The sequence below is a fragment of the Meriones unguiculatus genome, chromosome 8 (genome assembly GCF_030254825.1).
Source record: "Meriones unguiculatus strain TT.TT164.6M chromosome 8, Bangor_MerUng_6.1, whole genome shotgun sequence".
Lineage (NCBI taxonomy): Eukaryota > Metazoa > Chordata > Mammalia > Rodentia > Muridae > Meriones > Meriones unguiculatus.
The window spans coordinates 122662305-122683494 of record NC_083356.1 but is presented as its reverse complement, the minus strand read 5'-3'; the positions used below and the strand labels follow the sequence as shown (position 1 = coordinate 122683494).

The window sequence follows — 21190 nt, the reverse complement described above, 5'->3', positions numbered from 1 at the left end:
ACATGTCCGTTTCAGGGAGCATGTTATCTACAAAATGGCTTGAAATTATTAGAAACCTGGATGGATGTTTACAATAATCTAGACTTTTCTCAGTCTCACCGAGACAGACATGAGCCACAGGGTCTCCTGCAGTCCAGGCGGGCCTCAAATTTACTACGCAGCCAAGGACGACTTTTAACTCCTGATTTTCCAGCCTCATTTTCTCAGTTTCTGAGTACGACAGTTACTAAGGTCAACTATGTTCAAAAATGTATAGTTATGTTCGAGCCCAACGATGATAGTAAAATCTGAATAGCTTCATGAGGTTTATCCAAATTCAGTACTTATTGAACAAATTAGAATTTAAAAATTTGGAAATTTTTTCAGAAGAAATATTTTCCTGAAATATTTATTTATTTGTGTGGTGTGTGTGTGTGTGTGTGTGTGTGTGTATGTGTATGAAACTCTGTGAATTCAAGGCCAGCCTTGTCTACAAAGTGAGTCCAGGATAGCCAAGGCTACACAGAGAAACCCTGTCTCAAAGGGGGCAGGGGAGAAAGAAAAGAAGAAAGGAACAAAGGAAGGAAGGAAGGAAGGAAGGAAGGAAGGAAGGAAGGAAGGAAGGAAGGAAGGAAGGGAGAGAGAGAGAGAGAAAGAAAAGAAAGAGAGAGAGAGAAAGAAAGAAAGAAAGAAAGAAAGAAAGAAGGTTATGAAAAGGAGACACAGGCATAAGACATGTGACAAAGGGGGGGAAAGCAGGTTATTGGGGTGTGGAAAAATGCAATAGGTGGTCAGGAAGATGAATGAAAGGAGGTAAGAAGGCGAATCAAACCCCATACTGTTTGTGCTAACTTAAAATTTAAAAAGAAAGCCAGCACTGGCACCTCTAAATATTCCAAAAGGGAGCAAATCAGGTAGTGAACAGGCCCAAGTCACTAGCCAACTCCACTCTCTAGCTTGTCACCTCATAAAAGCCTCGGGGCTGAAATGGCCCAGGTTTCAGAGTTTGTAGCACCTTTAGTCTACACTCTGATGAAATACATGGCGCGCCTCGCTGACACTTACCAATGCAAGTACGGCTATCATTGGCGTTGATGATATGAGTTGGGGGGCAGAAGCATTCTCCTCCAAACGGGGTCTGGTGGCATTGGTACTCACAGTTTAAGACAGAGCAGATGTCCGTGCCTAGACCGAGAAGAAGAGAAACTGCTAAGTGCATAGACCCAGGAAGAGACTAGTTTACCTAATAATTTCCAAATGGAGAAGCCAAATGAGCATGCAGTAGAGCAAGGAAACCCGCCTGCAAATACTATGTAAGGAAACCTCCTGCGATACTATGTAGCAAATGCTTCATCTGTGTTTCTTAAACCCATTTTTTATTTTAATGTTAGAACTTCTGTTACCTGTGGGTATAAAAGACTATTAGTGCCATTCAGGAAAAATCAGGTCATAAGCTTTGGTATTTCTAACTGTGGCCAGCTTCAAATAATAGGGTTTCAAGAGATTAGTGGTTTGGTTTTTTTTTCCTTCTTCTTCCTGTTAATGTCTCTTTTCTAAGCTTTGAGCAATGATTACATATCATTTGTTTATTCTTAAGCTCTTATAATAAATCTTCCAAATTAAATGGAAGGACATTTAGATATGACAAGTGTGGTCAGCTGTGGGGCGGGGGAGCATTCTTGGAGTTAGAATTACATGTACTCATCTGCAAAATCACCAATTGACTTAGTGTCCATATAAGGAGGTCAAGTTCAAAACTGTATTCCCCTTTGAGATGTGAGCTGTTCTCAGAATTGATGAGCTGGCTGGGGAGAGGGAGATAAAAGGGTGCTTATACACTGGAAAATAGTTCACAGGACATATATACCCTAGGAACCAGAAGCTTCTTTTTAAGACCAGTATAGAACAAGACATCAGATGTATGTAACAAGACAGAAGGCAAAGATCAGTGGGTGGAGCTTTTGCATAACAATCCTAAATCCTTAGGTCAAAGCCCAGGTACCACACAAAATAGAAACCTCCCGTGTTAGAGTCACCGACATTGATACTAAAACAATTTTCCCTGTTGGCATGTACTTTCATTCCATCCTGGCCTCACCCAAATGGCATGCTGTAGTCAATGCATTAGCAAACGTGACACGCGCAGAGACTTTAAAGTGTTTGAATAATAGGTTCTGCTCTTTCCACCATCATGAAACCGATTACGGGCGATCGTGACATGACAGTGGGCAAGAACTACCACAAGAAACAGTGACTGTTTGTCACTGAAGCAATTCAGTTGAGGTATTTGGTTGCTCAAATGCCAACTGATATCCTCTGCATTTGAGAATCTGTTCTAGACACGTTCTTCTCAGGAAGAAACCCGCATGCCTTTCCCACACTCACCACACTGTCTTCCGCTGGTGGCGTTGTTTTCATCTTCTCCTCCTGGACAGTCTGGAACTCCATTACAAACTGAATCAATTGAGATGCATCGCCCAGACCCTGGACAAGCCCATTCTCTTGGGTAACATGAATGATAACGTTGGCTACTTTCTGAAAGGGGAAAAAAGAAATAGTTACAGACACTCTTAATAAAAAAAGAAGACATGACATGGTCCAGGTGAGAGACAAGAATCCAAATAACTTATCTGTTGCAATCAAGTCTAGCACCAGCCTTTTTATTGATCAAATGTGACCAAATGTCATTACTTAAATGCCACATTTTCTGAATGTGGCAGCCAACAGACATTGATAATCAAAGGAAAACTATAAATCAAAAATGGTGTTCTTCTGGAACACCAAAAATACAACCAATGATTCTTCCAGAATAAGAGTCCCCCTTCTTTCTGGGACTGGAACAGTGAGAGAAAACTGCTGGGTAGGTTTCCTCCAAGAACCATTGGAGGAGCTGTTGGTGGCAGCAGCATAATGAGTGCCAAGGCAATGTTCTTCTTAAATGACAAGTTGACACCCTGAATTCCATCCCAGTGCTCGGAGCAGGGCCCATCCTTCAGTGACTCAAAGCCGAAATGCCCGTTTTACCACAGGCCTAAGACATTCTTACAGGCTCTGCAGTCTAAAACAAGCTGCATTTTCCCTCTTTCCCTGGTTTATCACTTTTACATCAGTAAAACACGTAGTCTTGAAGGAAAAAGCAACCAGGGCTGGAGGGATGGCTCTAGCACTGGTTAAGAGCACTGGTCGCCCTTCCAGAGGTCCCGAGTTCAATTTCAAGAAACCACATGGCGGCTCATGACTATCTGATGCCCTCTTCTGACATGCAGGTGTATAGAAAGACAGAGCACTCATATACATAAACAAATAAATCTTTACCAAAAAAAAAGAGAGAAGGGAATGTCCTTAATAATAACGTGGGGAGGGAGAGGATTAATTAATTATACTGTTGTATCTGGGTTCCAGTGGGGTCACCATCTTTTAACTTCTAAGGGAGGAAAACGACTCTCGATAGGAATCTGGCCTAGTCCTTACCGCATCCCTCTTCATCACCAGCATCCTGGCAGTCATCGTCTCCATCACACACCCAGTTCTGGCTAATGCACTGGCCATTGGAGCAAGTGAACTGGTGGCCTCCGCAGGTGTCATACTCTGGAAAAGAGCAACAGAGCACTACAAAGGCGCCATCCCTGGGGAAAATCAAAGCGTTCATTCACTGCCCACCCTGAGCTCCTACAAACCGAAGATTTTATATTGGTCTGAGCCTTGGTATCTTGACAAACAGAAGAAAAAGGAGGAAGAGGAGGAGGAAGATGATTATGATGATAGCAGCTTTGACTCTAGGAAATGAACATGGGTGTCAGAGATCAGAAAATGTGCAGTAATCAAGACTATAGAAATGCCAACACTCAGCATTTATTTTCACCACAAGCATTGCAACTCTCATCTACACCAAAACCCACTCCATCCTAATTCTCTTTATTTTATTCGCTCAAATAACGCCCAGGTTCCAAGACCTAACTCCCAGAAAAACAGGGAGATGGGGCACCAGCCCATCAAAGCAGATGAGAGATCACCCAGAGAGCTGGTGACTCATGGGAGCTGATTTTCTAACTTTATAATACCCCAAGAGCTAAGACACAGACATGCTTCTAGGGTAAGGAAAGACACAGGGAATGAAGGGCATCTATGGCCACTGTAGGAAAATTCCCAGCCTTCTACATTTAACGCAGTAAGAATTTCAAAATCTGAGCTGCAGTTATTGTTAGGAGGAAGCTCCTTTCCCTCAAGCTCTACAGTCAAGATCAGAGTCTTCGCCAGGCGGTGGTGGTGCACGCCTTTGATCCCAGCACTCGGGAGGCAGAGACAGGCAGATCTCTAAGTCTGAAGGCCAGCTTGGTCTACAATTTGAGATCCAGGACAATGGGGGAAAACTCTGTCTCAAAAAAAACAAAAATAAAATTAATAAGAAGATTAGAGTCCTGGGACATATTGTGACTTGCAACCCTGTCGTCACAAAGAACGTAGGAAAGGAAGCGAGCTGTCTATCAGCAACTGTTCATTCTACTAAGATCCAAGGAGGATAAAGGAACACAGGTCAAGCAATGATAATAAAGCTGGAGCAATAGCCCTTCCATTAACACGTGGCTTCCTCTGCCAAATGGAGACTCTTCTTCGAATGTGATGTGATAGGAGAGAGAAAGAACTACCCCTTCACATTGGACCCAGCCTAAGGAAATCACCGTACTGCAATTGTGTTCATCACTATTATCTTGACAGTCGTTGTCGTGGTCACAGACGTAGGCGCGAAGGATACACTCTCCACTGCCACATTCAAATTCTTTGTTCGAGCACATGGCGGCCGCTGGGACACAAGATTAAAGAGAAAAAGAAAATGAAATCCTTTCATTTGGGTGGTCACCGTCTAATTTCATCGCAAGATGCTACCTCACATTTTAAAAGTGACCCGTGGCAATGGAGTGCTGATGTAACCAGCCCTTGGGGAATGGCCATTTTGTAGCTTCTGCCAAACTCCATGGTGTAAATAACTCCCCATGGTGGATGATTTCAAATAAAGAATATGGATTCAGTGGGAAGAAATGTACGTATCTGTGTATATTTGCCCCTCAAGTCGTTACAAGCCAGCCTCTGCTTGCCACCACACCTCTAACGGGCATGACTTACTGCAGTTGGCTTCATCAGAGGAGTCCCTGCAATCAATCCGCTGGTCACACTTCTGGCTCGTGTTGTAACAGGCTCCATTGTCACAGGTCAGTTGATCGCATGTTGGGTAATCTGTTTAAGAAAAAAAAACAGATAGCTAAGAAACCTTAAAGGAAGGCTTCCTCTTAATGGACATGACCTGAGTGACTGCCATACGTTAGGCGCTCAATGTGAGATGGTCCCTGAGCTCCTGCAGACGGGATGAGGGAAAGGTGCACTCATTAAATAGTGACCCACAGTAAATGACATACAAATGTAGAAATCACCAAGACGTCACCGCAGGAAGTTATGGGAGCCAAGAGATACCTCCCTAAAGAAGCAGCTTTTGAGATGCACGTTGTAGACTTGGAAAATATATAGGGCTTCAAAATGGAACTTCCTCCTCTATAATACAAATCACATCCTAGAAAACTCAGGTACTGCTATATACATTCTGAGAAGTGAAGGGACATTTCTCTCATTGAAGGGGATGAGGACAAGCCTAAAGGTCAACAGACTTCTTTGGCCAAAGGCAGAGAAAATAGCAAGTGGCTATTTGCTCAACATACTTACTCCCCTCGTCATCATAGATTAATAACACACAGAGTAGAAGAGCCAAAGAAAGCAATGTGTAGTAAACAGCTTTGAAAGGCGTAACTGTTCCCCAAGCACAAATGACTGTCATCCCTCAGTATCCATGGATACTGATCCAGGACCACACTGTGAGTTCCCAAACCTCCGATGTTTCTCCGTATTTGTGTGTCACAAAGGACACACGTTGTGTTTTGTCTCTTTTGCTCTTCACATAATGACACCCTTTAGCTCGTGGATCACACCTTACTTGAGAATCAGAAATTGGAAGAACACTCAGCGTACTGAAAAATAAATTGTTCACTATTAGCCAAGGATGGCAGCTCAAAACTATAACTCCAAGGAGCAGAGGCAACGGTATTATAAGTTGGAGGAAAGAAAGCTTGGGCTACATAGTGAGTTCCAGGCTAGCCTGGCACACGGAGTGAAACTCTGCTCAAAAAGCTGGGGTGAGTGGGAAGGGGGCTAGGGAGGTGGCTCAGCATTTAGGAGCAATGGCTGCTCTTCCAGAGGTCCTGAGTTCAGTTTCCAACAACCACACAGTGACTCATGACCATGTCTGTAACACCAGTTCCAAGGGCTCTGACACCCTCACACAGGTGTACATGCAGGCCAAATACCAATGCACAGAAAATACAAACAAATCTTTAAAAAGTTAAAGAACACCCTCTTTGTCTATGAGAATGAAGAACTAAGAAAAACAGTGGGGTCAGGCCGTCAGGTGACATCATGAGTTTGCTCTCTGGGTGCGTCTACTTCTGAAAATTAACAGTTTACGATAGCCCGAAACTGAGTTCGTACTTAGACCTCTGCTTTCCTTTCGTTATGGAGCTGCTACTCTGCCAAAGTGCCTCTAATGGGCCACACAACTCTGTTTATTAATTCTGCCTTCTAGAGATGCAAAAAGCCAGGTGAGGGCCTCACTCAATTCCCTCCCCCCTCCCCCTCTCCCAACACCATGTGCCAGATAGTTCCAGGAGTCAACGTGTTATCTAGCCCTCTAAGAGCAGCATCAAGCCAAGAAAGCCAGCCCTCTGCCACAGATAAGCCACCTGTCAGGGGGAAAGTTTATTTGGGTTTGGACTGTGGCTACCACATTTAAGGTAACTGTTATGGCTAGGAAGGATCTGGAATCAATGTGCTGGGCAGGGCTGTTGTTTTCTCCAACCATAAAACTTAAAGGAGAGTTAAATCAGCACCCAGTGAAAAGGCTCTTTCCCAGCAGCTAACAGCCAGCTTGATGTCATCAGGGTGATATTAGGATGGCCAGAGGTCAGCTCTCCCAATGAGGAGCAAACAGCTATTTTGTCTCCATCTACACTGATAATGAATCTCTCTCAAACAAAAGAGGACAACTCCCAACCCCAAAGCCTGCACACCTTCTGGTCTTTTCTATGTGTAGATAATTTGAGGTTCATCTCCCTTTGGATATCCACCCAAATTTCCCTTGCTAAAACTGTTGAGGTGTTTCAAGCTAAGCTAGAGAGCAAAAAGTCATAATTGGGTGAGTTTCCCAACTGGGCAATAACTAACTCCCTTCTTTGTGAGTTTATGTATTTAGCAAGCCTATACCTAACCTCATTTTTTTTAACCATGGAGCAAAGCCATCCATTGACCACCGTGTCTTGAAGAATTGTGAAGCAGAGAAAGTGAACTGTGAGAAAACAATGCCAGACAGCACCAGCTTCTTTCTGAGCCTTGTTCAAGGGCCAATTAACTAAGACAAAAATGTCACACTTCTTCAGAACACACCCTGCTCCTTCCTTTTCCTCCTGTCCCAATGGGGTCATTTGTTGTGACATCTGCCACAAAATAGGCGTACAACATTGTTCTCCCTTTAAATGATTTGGTTTTGTGCAAGAAGCTTTCCTGCTATAGTTCTATTTACATAGCTAAGAGGACCAGGCATGATGGAACCCGAAGAGGCAGGCAGAGCTGCTCAGTGAGATCCACGAAAGCCAGGACTAACATCTCAAAACAAAGCCAGAATCAAGGAGGAAGCCAGGTCCTGAACCTAGGTCCTGGAAGCATGTAAATTGTTCAATATATATGGGATTTTTTTTTTCTATCCACATGAGGTGAACACTGATTAATTTCTGTTTACAGTATTTTCCATATACAGTAGAGTACCTAAATCTCTAAGAATGGCATCATTTACCCCAGAGAAAAAAACAGCTCTAAGGCACTATTCTTCATTATCTGAATACTGTTTTAAAAGAAAGAAAGACAGAAAAGAAAAGAATGCATGGGCCTTTAGTCCCAGGATCTGGGAGGCAGAGGCAGGTGGGGGAGTTGAGAGGCCAGCCTGATCCACATAGTGAGTTCCAGGTCAGCCAGGGCACATAGAGATCCTGTGGGAAAAGGAAAGGGAGGGAGGGAGCAAGGGAGGGATAGAGGGAGGGTAAACTCATTATAAAGAGAAGGCATCTTCAACGCATATTAAGAAAACTAAAGCTCGCTGGGCAATGGTGGCCCATGCCTTTAATTCCAACACTTGGGCAGCAGAGTTCTATAAGCCTTGGTATACAAAGTTCCAGGGCTACACAGAAGAGAAAAAAAAAAAAAAACCTGTCAGGAAAAGAGCGAGAGAGAGAGGCCCAAGATCCCAAGGTGAACAAGAAGTTACTGACCCGTGAATGCAGCCAAATACCTGGACTCTTCAAAGATCCTAGAGTCCTTCTTTCACTCAGTATTTTGTACTCTGCTCCCAAACAAGCTAATCCAGGGGATATAATGATTTGCTAGAAAAAGTTTACTAGTTTGACTAGTAAAACCAACACTCAGTAAGGACTACAACCCATAAGGTTTAATAAGGAAATATTATTATCAACAACATATCAGAAACTAGGTCCTGGAAACATGTGAAGTGTTCAACATACATGGGATTTTTTTTCTATCCACATGAGGTGAACACTGATTATTTTCTGTTTTATAGATGAGGAGCCTGAAGCACCCAAGAGGTAAGCTGGAGAACCAGAATTCAAAGTCAAGAAATCTGGTTCCACAAGGCATCAGAGTAAATAATAGGAAACTGATCATGAGTGGAAATAGCAACAGGGAAAAAAAAATCAAGCCCAATACTCTGCAGGCTGCAAATTTAAGGCCAATCTGGGTTACAAAGTAAATTCTAGACTAACCTGGGCTACAGAGTGAGACAGACAGAAAGAAGAAAGGAAGGGAAAAAGCAGGAAGGGGGAGGGGAACAAAGTAGCTGAAAGCATTGGGTTTCTTTCTGACAACTTCCCAGAAAGTTGAGGCCAGCTCCACAGCCTTTTACCACCTAGCCTATTCTACAAAGATGCCAGTTTGGTTTAAAGCCCCAAGTTCCCTCCTAGCGTCTGTACGCAGTGGCCTGAGATTAGCCAAGAGATGCAGCCCTCCTTCTGCCTACACACAGACTTCAAACATACGCTCTAACACAAGAGTAAACGGCTCAGAGTGCGAAGGTGCACTATGCTAGCTTGGGCTACATAGCAAACTGGTGTCTGTATGTGTACACATTTATGACATATACCATATTAGTGGCACTGCTCCAACACAGAAGGTACTATGTGTTGTCACAGTTACCCAACACCTTGGCCTTATGTCTACCTTCTCCTCCTGCTTAGTCGCAGTGGCCAGCTTCACCTCAGAATTCCAATCACCAGACACAGTGTCACTCAATCCAGCTGCCAGGAGAAAGTCAGTATGTGCGAGCAGATATTCAAGAACGCTGCCTTCATCTCAGCCCTGCATTCTATTCCATTCTGTCCCATTCAACATTTAAATACTGAAATCTACCTGAGTTTGAACAAAAACCACCTGCAATGGCATGCATCTGTAACCCCAGCCCTCAGGAGGCTCAGGCAGGAGGACCTTGAGTCTGAGGACAGCTCAGACTACTTAGCAAGACCCTGTTGAGAGGCAGAGGCAGAAAAGGAGGAGGGGGGTGGAGAGAGAATGGTTAGATCAAATTTTCACAGCCTTTAAATTGCCTCAGCTATTATGTATAATTAATATGCATAATGTGAAGATACAAAATAATCAGCCGGCCATGGTGGCACACACCTGCAAACCCAGCACTCTGGAGGAAGAGGTCCATACGTGTTTCAGGCTAGCTTGGGCTACATGGAAAACTGGTGTCTCAAAAATCCAAATTAATATAATAAATATGAAAAGTTCTTTCATACCGCAAATATCAAGGCACTTTGGGTGGAGCTATGGAATTTGAGGAGGTGGAGTAACAGACCTCAACGTAAATGCTCCCCAGAATATTACAAAAATAGAGCAGTGTATATACAAAAATTCACCAAATAAAAAAAGAACGGGGTAAAATAATAGTAATAACAACTCCTGAATAAGGTAAGATTTGAACAAGAACTGCTAGCTATAACAAAATGTTGGTGATTGGGAACCCCTGTAAGTTGGATTGGCTGCAGGCCAAGTAGCTATATATACATATATAGCTATATGATTATATATACCATATCTCAAGTTATGAGAGAGAGAAAGCAAATGGAGTCCTTAAGATGAGCTGTGTGTGGCTTTGTGGTGACAGGGTACAGAGAAACTGGCTAACAGCTAACTGTAATCTTAGAATTTTTTTTATGAAGATGGGAGATATTTATAAAGTTCTTGTTTGAAGGGAGACTAAATTTTTTAAAAAAATATTTTTTTCCCTCTGCCTTTTTCCTCAAATTTCAGGACCCAGAACCCTGGCTCAGCATGAGAATGTTAAGCAGGTGCAACTGTACTGTGATATGCGCGCCAGGGTCACTTGAGCAAGGCTCACTGGGCAGCCGGTTGTGAGCTGACGTTAAGAAACAGTGCGTTCTTCACGAAAGCCCTCACAGTCCAGGGTGACCCTGTCTTCATCACTCCCGTCCAACTGCCACCCCAGCTGGAGTTTCCGCCGTTAGACGTAGAAAGAAAAATGTTTAAATTCTGGACAGAAAGTCAATAGAAATGAAACGCCGGGGACAAAGCAGCCCCGGTGGCAGGCAGACCAAATACCTCCGCTTACCAGCAAGAAAGCCTCCATTGTAACAGGGATTTTACCCATTCTTTAGCATTCCTAAGTAACAAAAGAGAGGGCTGCAAACCCACGATAATTAACGATAGCTTTACTCACACCAAAACCGTTCCTATCTGGTGCTCACTCAATAAAACAAAATGATCTTTTTCACGCAGCCTGAAAACGGCTACTATTTTTTTTTTGAGCAACCAAAAGTCACTTCAGTATATGAAATGAATGGCCCATAATTGGTACATTGTTCTAATGTTTATCTAAGACTCTGCATGAGTGGTTTTGCTTGATGCTAATCCCATTACGAGTAAAATGGACTGCGGTTTTGAATATTTCTTTTCCTTTAAAAAAAAAAAAGAAAAGAAAAAAAGAAAGAAATGGACAAGTTGTTTAATATCAGATGTCACTTTACAGATGAGCAGGTTAAGTAATAAAATAACCGGAGAGGTGGGGTTGGGGGTGGACCTATACCTATTTTTCAAAGGCAGTAATACTTTAACATAGGTAGTAATGTTCTTCAATGTGTAGAATAATCAAAATTACCTAAAGCATATGAAAATGTAGTAGGAAAAGAGGTCAGCTGCATTATGCATCTCTTATGTCACAGAGATTTCATAAGTTGGGGGGGGTGACAGGAGCTCTGGCTTCAAACTCAAGATCCTCCTGAATCAGCCTCCCTCTAGGATCGCAAACAGGTCTCACCAATGCCTACGTCCTGACTTTACAGACAATCCATTTATCTCGCTTTGCTCCCATCCATTCTCTAACCTCCCCCACGCCCGCCCGACCCCCTCCGACCCCCTCTCCACCTTCCTTGTACTGGAAAGGAATTCCGGGAATGGACACAAGGTGCTCTGTCTCGGAGGGCAATGTCTTGGCTTAAGGAACTTGAAAGGGTAGAGATCCTAACAGAGAGGTCTGGTCTCACGGGCAGAACTGCAAATAACAGTCAAGCTTCCCGGTCTTCAGATATTGGGGAAATAAATTTGCTGGAGCTTTTCCCCCACTCATTCCTATCTGCGAATGATTTCTGGGTATCTGACAGATCAAGGCCCATCTTCTTATTTCTAAGGAAAGGGGAACAAAGTCATAACCACAAGTTTGTTTTAGGTTAGTCCACAAGCAATGACTCCTGGACAAAATAATTGCAAAAACGAGAGAGAAAACATGTCTGGCTTCTGGTTTCTCACTTAACCCTTGATCACATATGAACATTAAAGCAACGCACAGCTGCTATATGTCCAAATTAATGTTTAAAAAAGCAAAGTACCACTGATGAAGGAGAGCTCAGCAATGCTTTTCCCCGCCCCTCATTCCCTTAACTTTTTAACCAAGCCGGGCACAGTGGCACACACCTGCAATCCCAGCACTCGGGGAGGCAGAGGCAGGGGATCTCCATGAGTTCGAGGCCAGCCTGGTCTACAAAGTGAGTCTAGGACAGCTAAGGCTACACCGAGAAACCCTGTCTCAAAACAAACAAACAAAAAAGAGTAACTTTTTAGGGGCTGGAGAGATGGCTCAATGGCATTGGCTGCTCTTCCAGAGGTCCTGAGTTCAACTCCCAGCAACCCCATGGTGGCTCACGACCATGTAGAATGTGATCTGATGCCCTCTTCTGGTGTGCAGGTGTACATTGCAGATAGAGTACTCCTATACATAATAAATAAATCTTTAAAAAAAAATAACTTTTTAAAATACAAACTATCAGCCAGGTGTGGTAGCTCACGGCTTTAGTCCCAGGACTCAGGAGGCACAGGCAGACAGCTTTCTACAAATGCAGGACAGCCAGAGCTACACAGCGAGACCCTGTCTCAGAGGAAGAAAAATAGTTACATAAACTTTCATTCCTATTGCAAAGTAGAAATTGGGCGTAGTGATTACTATGTGTCTAACCCTAGCACTTAGAAGGACTAGGGGTTCAAGTTCACAGTAAGATTGGGGCCCGTCTGGGATGCACAAGACCCGCTGAGATGTGGATTAGAATCCGGACTCCTCCTTTACAATCCCCATGGAATGGGAGTGTTTATCACACCAATTTACAGTGGTTACAGGGCAGCTGGTGAGTGCCCTTCCTTCCCCGCAAGAGATTCAAACACTCGTGGTCCCCCTACACACCCGTACTGGCGCTTTTCTGAAAGGATTTCTAATTATGTGTGTTCGTGTGTGTCTGCCCGGAGTGTGTCCTCAGGTGTGCCCAGTCGCCCATTAGGTCAGAGGCACCGCCTCGCCAGTACTGGAGTTACAAGCCAGGTGACTCGGGGGCTGGGCCCAGAGAGGACCATCATTCCAGCCGCACAACAGGAAGTATGGAGGTTCCTAATTTCCTGCTTTGTGAGAACTCAATACACTAAAGCAAATACGATTTAACAAAGGAGCACTTGCTCTGTATTCTAAAGGTTGATTGATTAAGGGCTGCTGAGACTGCTCAGCAAGTAAAGACTCCTGTGTCCTTATACAGGGTCTCACTGTGTAACCCTGGCCAGCCTAGAACTTGCTACGTAGATATGAAGACATGGTGGCAGGTCTAGAAATCATTGCCTCTGCCTCCCATCACGCCCAGCGCCTAGCAGGTTTCTATAAACCTCTGCTTTTTACCAAGTATGTAGTGCAGCAGTATTTATTTTGACTGTTATTATTTAAACATTAGGCAGAGAATACATATAGGAATTTATATGCCTAACTTTGTGGCAATCAGTTCTAAACCGATCTAAATATTATTATTACACAGAAATACATTTTCAAAATGTAACTGTTTTCCAAAGTAATATGGAAAATACAGAGTGTGCAAAAGGAGAAAAACTGAGAAACTTGATCAGAGCATTTCAACAATACTATAGGTTTTGATAAAAATAGATTTTGTGCTCCATTATTCAAGGAGCCTTGTAATGCTAAAAGTTTCTTACTTCAAAACCTTGACGTGCAGGACAAACAGAATGTCTTGTTAAAAATACACTGCTATCAGACCGTCACCCCTAATCCACAAAAGAATCTGCCAAGAGATTTCAGCAACAAGAGATGCATTGTAGGCATTTCTGTCCATCAACAAACCTAACAAGTTGATTAAAATGCCAAGGGTGAAAGCAAGCGCTGTGCAAAGAGCGAGGCAGACTCACGGCAGTTCCTCTCGTCCGAGCCGTCGGAACAGTCGCTGACGCGGTCACACTTGTATTCCATGGGAACACACTGACCGTCGGAGCATGTCAGCTGCTGGCTTGAGCATGTGGTCCCACCTGGGGAGAGAAAAGGAAGGAGAACTCTGTTTACAGTTATTGCCAAATAGAGACTAGCCATTGATCACGACCAAATAGGGATCATGATACCGGAGAGCAAAAACAAGCAGAGAGCAGAGCATATCCTGGACAGACATTTCACAGTGACACATGTAAAATCAAAGGCGTTGCACTATGAAGTACAGACCTTAGCTGTTAACATGTGTCGAGTAAAACAAATTTAAAAGGTGTGTGACAGACAATGAGGAAGATGTGGGCATTACAAAGATTGGTAGGTACAAGCGGAGAAAGATACACTTGCTGCCCTTATGCAAGACCCAAAAACCAAGTCCCAGCACCCACATGATGGCTCCCAACCCCCCACCTCTCCTGTTCCACAGGATCCAGTGCCCTCTTCTGCCATTCTCGGGCTCCTGCATGCCCACAGAGCAAAAGTATACACATTAAACACGTAAGTAAATAAGTATGTTTAAAAAAAAGAAAATGACCGGAGTGGCTCAGACACATAGGAATCACAGCATTGGTGTTAAAGGAATGAGTTGATGGCCAGGACTTGGAAGGGCAAGGTAGAGGCAAGAGGATCAGTGTTCCAGACCGGCCTCAGCTACTCTGCTGGGAGAGGGAGGTGATGGAGTGTGGGGAGGAGAAGAATAGCAAAGGCAACTTCCCCTGATATAAGAGGAGAATAGACAGGGACAGTTTCCATACTCGGCTGGGGGCAGGAAGTTAGCTGACCCAAATGGACAAAAGGACTGTCACAGTGAGCATCCAGACCGTGCGCACAAAGACATAAGGCTGGGACAAGCTTTCTGCCCCAAAAAACATTTTAAGAAAGGACCAGAAAAGAAGACATGCAAGCATTAAGCATCAGAACCTTCCAGGAGACCACTGGAATCCCCGCCACGGCTTTTAATCAAGGATTTTAATAGGATATTTCATTTTGTTATTGTTGTTTTGTTTAGTTTTGATTTCTTAGGCAGGAACTCACTATGTCCAGGTTGGCCTGTAAGTCACTATGTTGCCCCAAAATGGCCTCAGACTCACGGCAATTCTCCTGCCTCTGCTTAGTGGGCGTGAGCAGGCACCCAGTCTAACTGTATCCTTGCAACAGTGTCCAGCAGCGCCTGCTACTCAGGCCACTCGGATGGCAAGATACTCCACGGGTGGAGGTGTGGATGGAAAAGTATTGCCGAGCCCTAGGAAGGTTCTGAGGCCAATCAGCCGGGAGCTGGTAAGTGAGCGTGGGCAGTGAGGGAGAACAGAAGCAAGAGCAAGTTTCGTGCTCCCAGCACCGGTTCGGGAGGGACTGAGATTTCCTTTCACGCCTGTCGACGACACCCTCCCTGCTCATCCCAGAAATCTACATTAACGAAGAATACAGAATAATATCTGGGACCTAAACATAGACCTGAGTTCCCATCAGCCCGCAGAGCAGAGAATGGCAGGGCCATCCTGAGCAGGGAGCCTCACTCACTGCTACTAGTTTATATTTACACTTCAGATTAAAGACTGGCAAGCCTAACAGCTCCCAGCCTCGGGGGGGGGGGTCTAAGTCTGTTGTGTAGCCTCGCTTGATAGGACCCTCCCTCTGAATGAGATTACCAGCCTCTGACCAGACAGCTTCGGGTCTGGCCCAGTGTTGATGAAGAATCAGCTCACTCTGTATCACCAATCTGCAGCGGGCTAGACCTGAGGCATCAAAGAATCAGAGGAAAATGCCGCCACTCTAAACACTTACGGCAATTTTGATGTTCATCTGCTCCATCCGAACAGTCCATGTCCTGGTCACACACCCAAGCCTGGGGGATGCAGGTCCCCTCAGTCGGACACAGGAAATAGCCCGATCCGCAAGAACGGGGAGCTGAAATGAAACAAAAATAAATAAAAAATTTTTTTACAAAAAAGGGTTTATGCTGGGAGACATGTCCCAGAAAGCAACAGCAGTGACTGAAGAGATCCTCCATCAGCTCTCGCTTGACACCGCTGTCGGATCACTTCAGCAATGGCAGCCACATAATGTATAAACAGAGAATGAAGCCAACATACACACACACACAAATCTGAGACAAAATTATCTCATTTAGGCAAAAATATATATATATATATTCTTTTTGGTAGGTTTTTAACATCTAATAGTAAAGTATCATGACGGATAGAAAATATGTGAGATGGTAGGAGGAAATCGAGAATGAAATCATTATTTCCACATTTTCTTGTTTTAGGAATGTTGGTGGGTTCTGAGCCTTAATGTTTGCATCCTAAAAATGAAGTAAATAATGTGTGTAAAAGAGCCATGTAATGCTAGCTGTCACAGGCACTGCTGATGTCACTGTCAGTCATAGGGCACTGACAGGTCTGAGCACCTGGAGACCGTCCAGTATGCGGGCATCCTACGATACCGTTTGTGCACTCTGCCCCTGTTGCTTAAACTGTAGGAGCCAGGAGTCAAAGCATGTTATTACAAGATCATACAACCACATCCCACAACATCATGCCAAAAGCAGAGCTCTGCTCATTCAACGATGACTCGGAAAATAAAAGAACCAGCATCAACAACAGACTAGTTAGTAGGAACGCAAAACTGTCAGGCTCTATCCCAAACACAGAGTAAAAATTTGATGTTTTGCAAGATGTATTTGGGAAGTGTGAGAGCCGCCCCGCCCCCTTGCTCTTTCCTTTCCTTCCATTTTCTCGTGTGACTGCTCAGCTGTGCCACAGAGTGGCCAGTTCAGAACACTCAGGTTGTCACCTGTCTTCCTGACCGTTGACCTGTCAGAATGAAGGACTTTGTAGTCTAGCAACTACAGGGCAAAGATAGCCAAGGACTTGAGGTCAGTGACTTGAGAGCAGTGACCACAGTACCCATAATAAGTGGCTCAACAACCCCGAGACTGTTTCCTAATCTGAGACCCACTCAGAATAATGCTGAAAGCTGAAAAAAAAAAATGCTGAAAAAAAAAAAACTGTGTGAAATGCTTTAAAAGTAGGTAATTACAACAAATTTCAGGTTTAAAGTATTGTGTTGTTTTACCTAGATTTTTAATAACATAGCACCAAGCTAGCTTCTGTTATGTTCTTTGTGGTAATTCACAAGTTACTCTACAGCTTTTCGTATATGGAAAAAGAAGCTCTCCCTGATTTATAAACCAGAGTACTTCACATATCATCACTTGATTTAAAAAAAAATTCCCAGGTGAATAACCAACAACAGTAATTTTCAAGCTCCAGAAAATCAAGTATAAATTCGTTCTCAGTAAAGGCCACAGTCGCAGGCTCACAGCAAGGAACTGGTATTAAACTGAGCCCCTCCCTCCAAAGCTTCAGCAGAGCCCTGAACCTACCACGAAAGCACAGCTGAGAGCAGACAACACTTATTCATGTCACTCAAAACCCCAGCCAAGCCTGGCCCCGCCTCACTTACGACAGCCAATTTCATCTGTGTCATCCAGACAGTCTTTGGTCCCATCACACCTCCAGGCTGCAGGAATGCAGTATCCATTGTTACAGCGAAAATTCCCACTGCCGCAGTCTGCAGTAACGGAGAAACAGACATTGTTTTCAAACTTAGGATGCTGAGAGACTGTGTCTCAAAAAAAAAAAAAAAAAACAACAACAACAAGAAAAAAAACCTTTAAGATGTGTCATGATGGGAGACAAGGTGAGGAGGTGAGAAAAATATTCTCAATAAAAGAAAAATAAGGTACTTCACGAAAGAAATACAAGTGAGGGATGAAATCAAAAAATATTCAACTACTTGGTAGCAAAAGAATGCAAATTATGTGTAAAATTAGGAAAGCAATTTCACACTGATAACATAAAAGACATTTATTTGGATGTCTGCAAGATTATTTTCATACACAGTTGATTGGAGGACACCTTGACACGTCCTGTCCAGGAAGCAATTTGATAGCAGGCACCTTGCTGTCTAAAAATGGTTGCTCTACCAGGCATGGTGGTACATGCCTTTAATCCTAGCACTCGGAAGAGAGACTTGGGGCTTCTACATCTCCTTTTCCTAAAGAACCAATCAAAGAACAAATACTGATCAAGATTTAAAATATTTTCATCACATTATTTATAATAAATTCTAATATTCCTATCCAATAATAACAAAATCAGTTCGTTCTTATATCTATGTTTTGGTATATTAGCAATCTGTAAAAATGGTCAGGTAGAATTTAACAAAGACACAAAGAGGCAACCCGTAACCAGAAGGTTAACATAACTATCTCATCGTTTGCTTAGCTCTGATGTTTTAATCCCCCTCCTTATGACTCTTAACTGGCTAGTCATTATTAAACTATATATACAAAGTTTTAAACAGACCAGCTTTGGCTGCTTTCTCAAAAACTCATGTAGACGTGGTCAAATCTCCCTAACAAAGTTTCTGCAACAGCCGCAAAGATGAGCACAACCCAAGTGGCGGGGACCTGGAGAAGGGAGGACTTCAAGCTCGTGTCGTTTAACGAATACCCTGCCATGGCCTCTAGGATCTCCAGGGGACTAATCTTGACAGTTGAAAATCCTGCAATCTTCCCCAGGATCTAGCCAAGGACTGTCCCAAGAATTCTGCGCCAAATAGGGAAATAAAATTTTTCAAAGAGGACAGCTGATACAAGCCCAGCTTGGAGAAAACTCAAATTTTAGGTCACACACCCAATGACTAGGAATACTTTTCAAAGTTGGAAAAAAAAATTATTTTGTTTTCATTCTGTATTTAAGCAATCGTGCTAAATGAGAAAACTCAGGTTCCTGGCTGTAATTAATCCCACCTCTGCTAAATATACAGATCAATTACCTACTCCTAGAATAAATAAACAAGATGTTATCCTGACTTGTGGAAATGCAGGCGTGTCAACAGCAAGACATAAACAGAGTTAAGTGATCTGTTCCTACTTTGTTTCACGGAAGGTTCAAATCTGATTGTCTGGTAGTGACACCCTGATTTATAATGTACGCTGCAAGTGGTCAGAACTTCCCTTGGCTAAATGGTGGTACCGAGTGGTACAGGCGTCCGTGCACCCAAATACCTTCTATAGCCTAATGCATGGTGGTGGTTGGTGGTGCGGGTCTCTTATCAACTACCTTTAAAACACAACAACCTCCCTTGCAAAAATGCCCCTAAGGAATGTACAAACTCACTCTGGAATCCCAGAACTTCTCATCGGATTTTGTTCTACGGAGCAGTATTTCCCTGGGAGATTAGGGGCTTCGGAGGTTCATCTATTAACACAACATATATTAAACCGCTTTTATCAATCAGGCCTATTGTTAGTAATCCAACCTAATACATTCGTGAGTTTAATGCTTTTTTTTTTTTTTTTTTTTTTTTTTTGTCTCTTAATAGTTACTCACTCCTGATAGAAAAACCATAGCCACTGTAAAGGACAATCTCCTTAGTTTTGGATTGTTGCAGAAAGAAAATTCTTCGGACAGTATATTGCCTGTTTTGAAAATCCACACAGTTGATACTATTTCTTAAGCAGGTTTTGATGCCGAGACAACCAAGATTTGTTTTTGTTTATTCTAATTTGGTTAAAATACCAAGGTAAAAGACATTACAAGATAGACATTAAAAATTATTTTGAAATACTTCAAAGCCAATTATTTAAAATCACACATAAAAAATTGAAACTGATAGGAAATCTTGCATTTGAACTATAGGCCATGCTTTTAAGTTTATCTTCCAATTGTTACGTTATCTAAAGCAAAACCCAATTTTCTCAACTTATCAGCATCACCACAATAATTCATTTGTCAAATTCGTCTTTTCAGTGGGAACTTCCATGCCTGTTATAACTCTCAAATGAGCATTGTTTGACAACATCTCTCAAAGAAAAAAAAAAGGAAAAAAAAAGAGCAAACACTTTCTCATTGCTGTGTGGTCTCTCAGCCCAAATTCTCCATTTGGTGTCAGAAGTCTGTCATTTAAAAGCAAGCTGCTCGTGGAAAGGTCTAGATTAGGTCTTGATTACAATTGCAGGTGCGTGTCCCCAATCTCAATTGGTTCCTGTGTCTTTTTATGTGTCTGTATTAATGAAGCAGCCTTAACTCACAAGCCCTGCAAAGCCTATTAATCCTGATGGCAACTTTGAGATACACACCACTCTGCAACCTCCGGTACAGAGCGCTTCAACAACTTGCTTAGCATTCAGCAGCAAATAATGCAGAGAGACCACCGAGGGCTCCTTGCTGGTAAACAAGGCGCCGCTCTGCGTCCCTTTCATGCACACTCAAAAATGAAGGCGGGCTTTTCATTTATGTTCTCCGCCAACAGACCTCGTGCGTTGTTGGGAAGGGACCTGTGCTCTATGTTGAAACCAGTATCGCACTAAGATCTGGGGAAGCTTTGAAAATTTTTGCAGCACGCAGAACAAGGAGAAATCCAGAAAGAATTCTGATACATTCCGGAAATCGAAATCATAAGTGGGGATGGATTTTACAACTTTAGAGGCCAAAGGTATTGGCATAAGAAAAGAGAAGCTTTCTTTATAAGTAGTCGAATTCCCGGCTTCCAGGCCTAAGCCTTAGCCTACGAAAATGTTAAGATAAGAACTGGAGTAGCAGATAGTATCCAGAGGAAGTAAAAAGTCATTGTTTGTTTTCCAGGGCAGGTGACAGCCACTGGATTGAGAAGGTCACTCGACAGTCGTTTATAGTCTCTGTCAGGGCACTGAGCGCTGTAGAATAATGAAGGCATACCTGTCAGGAAATGAATTTATGATCTTAAATCTTCAGAAACATGAAGCCAGGTATGGCGATGCATGCCTGCAATCCCAGCCCTCAGGAGACTGCAGCAGGAGGACCACTTGGGTGAAAAAGCTACACCACGCCTCATGAAATCTATGCTTTCGAGGCTGGCCTAGATTAACATACACAGTGAGTGTAAGACTAGCCTGGGCTACTTAGCAAAACTCTAAAGAAAGTGAAAAGCAGAAAACAAATGCAATAATTTGAAATAAAGACTAAGAAGTTATTTTTTGTTTTTTTAAGGATTATTTATGTGTGTCTGCTTACGTGAGTGTGTGTGAATTTTGTGTGCCTGTAGGAATACACAAATGTGCAGATCTCCGAAGCTTGAACAACAAGCAATGGTGAGCCACCTCATGTGAGTGCTGGAACTCAAGTCCTCTCAAGAGCGGACATCCTGAACAGCTAAGCCATTTCTCTAGCCCCTGTGCAGAAAATTTTTAAAAGAGAAAACAATGTACCATTATACTAACCTTTCATTCTTTTTTCCTAATTT

The 21190-nt window shown here is 43.1% G+C and overlaps 1 protein-coding gene across 1 annotated transcript in view; it reads right to left on the bottom strand.

Moving 5' to 3' along the window:
* Lrp2 (LDL receptor related protein 2) overlaps window positions 1-21190 on the bottom strand; it is a 155762-nt gene that overhangs the window by 107577 nt on the left and 26995 nt on the right. Inside the window, exons 2-9 of the mRNA XM_021635601.2 lie at window positions 17366-17473; window positions 15683-15805; window positions 13828-13944; window positions 5101-5211; window positions 4664-4780; window positions 3451-3567; window positions 2365-2514; window positions 1045-1164 (exon numbers count right to left, since the gene is read on the bottom strand). Coding sequence (XP_021491276.1) covers window positions 1045-1164; window positions 2365-2514; window positions 3451-3567; window positions 4664-4780; window positions 5101-5211; window positions 13828-13944; window positions 15683-15805; window positions 17366-17473 — 963 coding nt within the window. The remainder of the gene's footprint in view (window positions 1-1044; window positions 1165-2364; window positions 2515-3450; window positions 3568-4663; window positions 4781-5100; window positions 5212-13827; window positions 13945-15682; window positions 15806-17365; window positions 17474-21190) is intronic.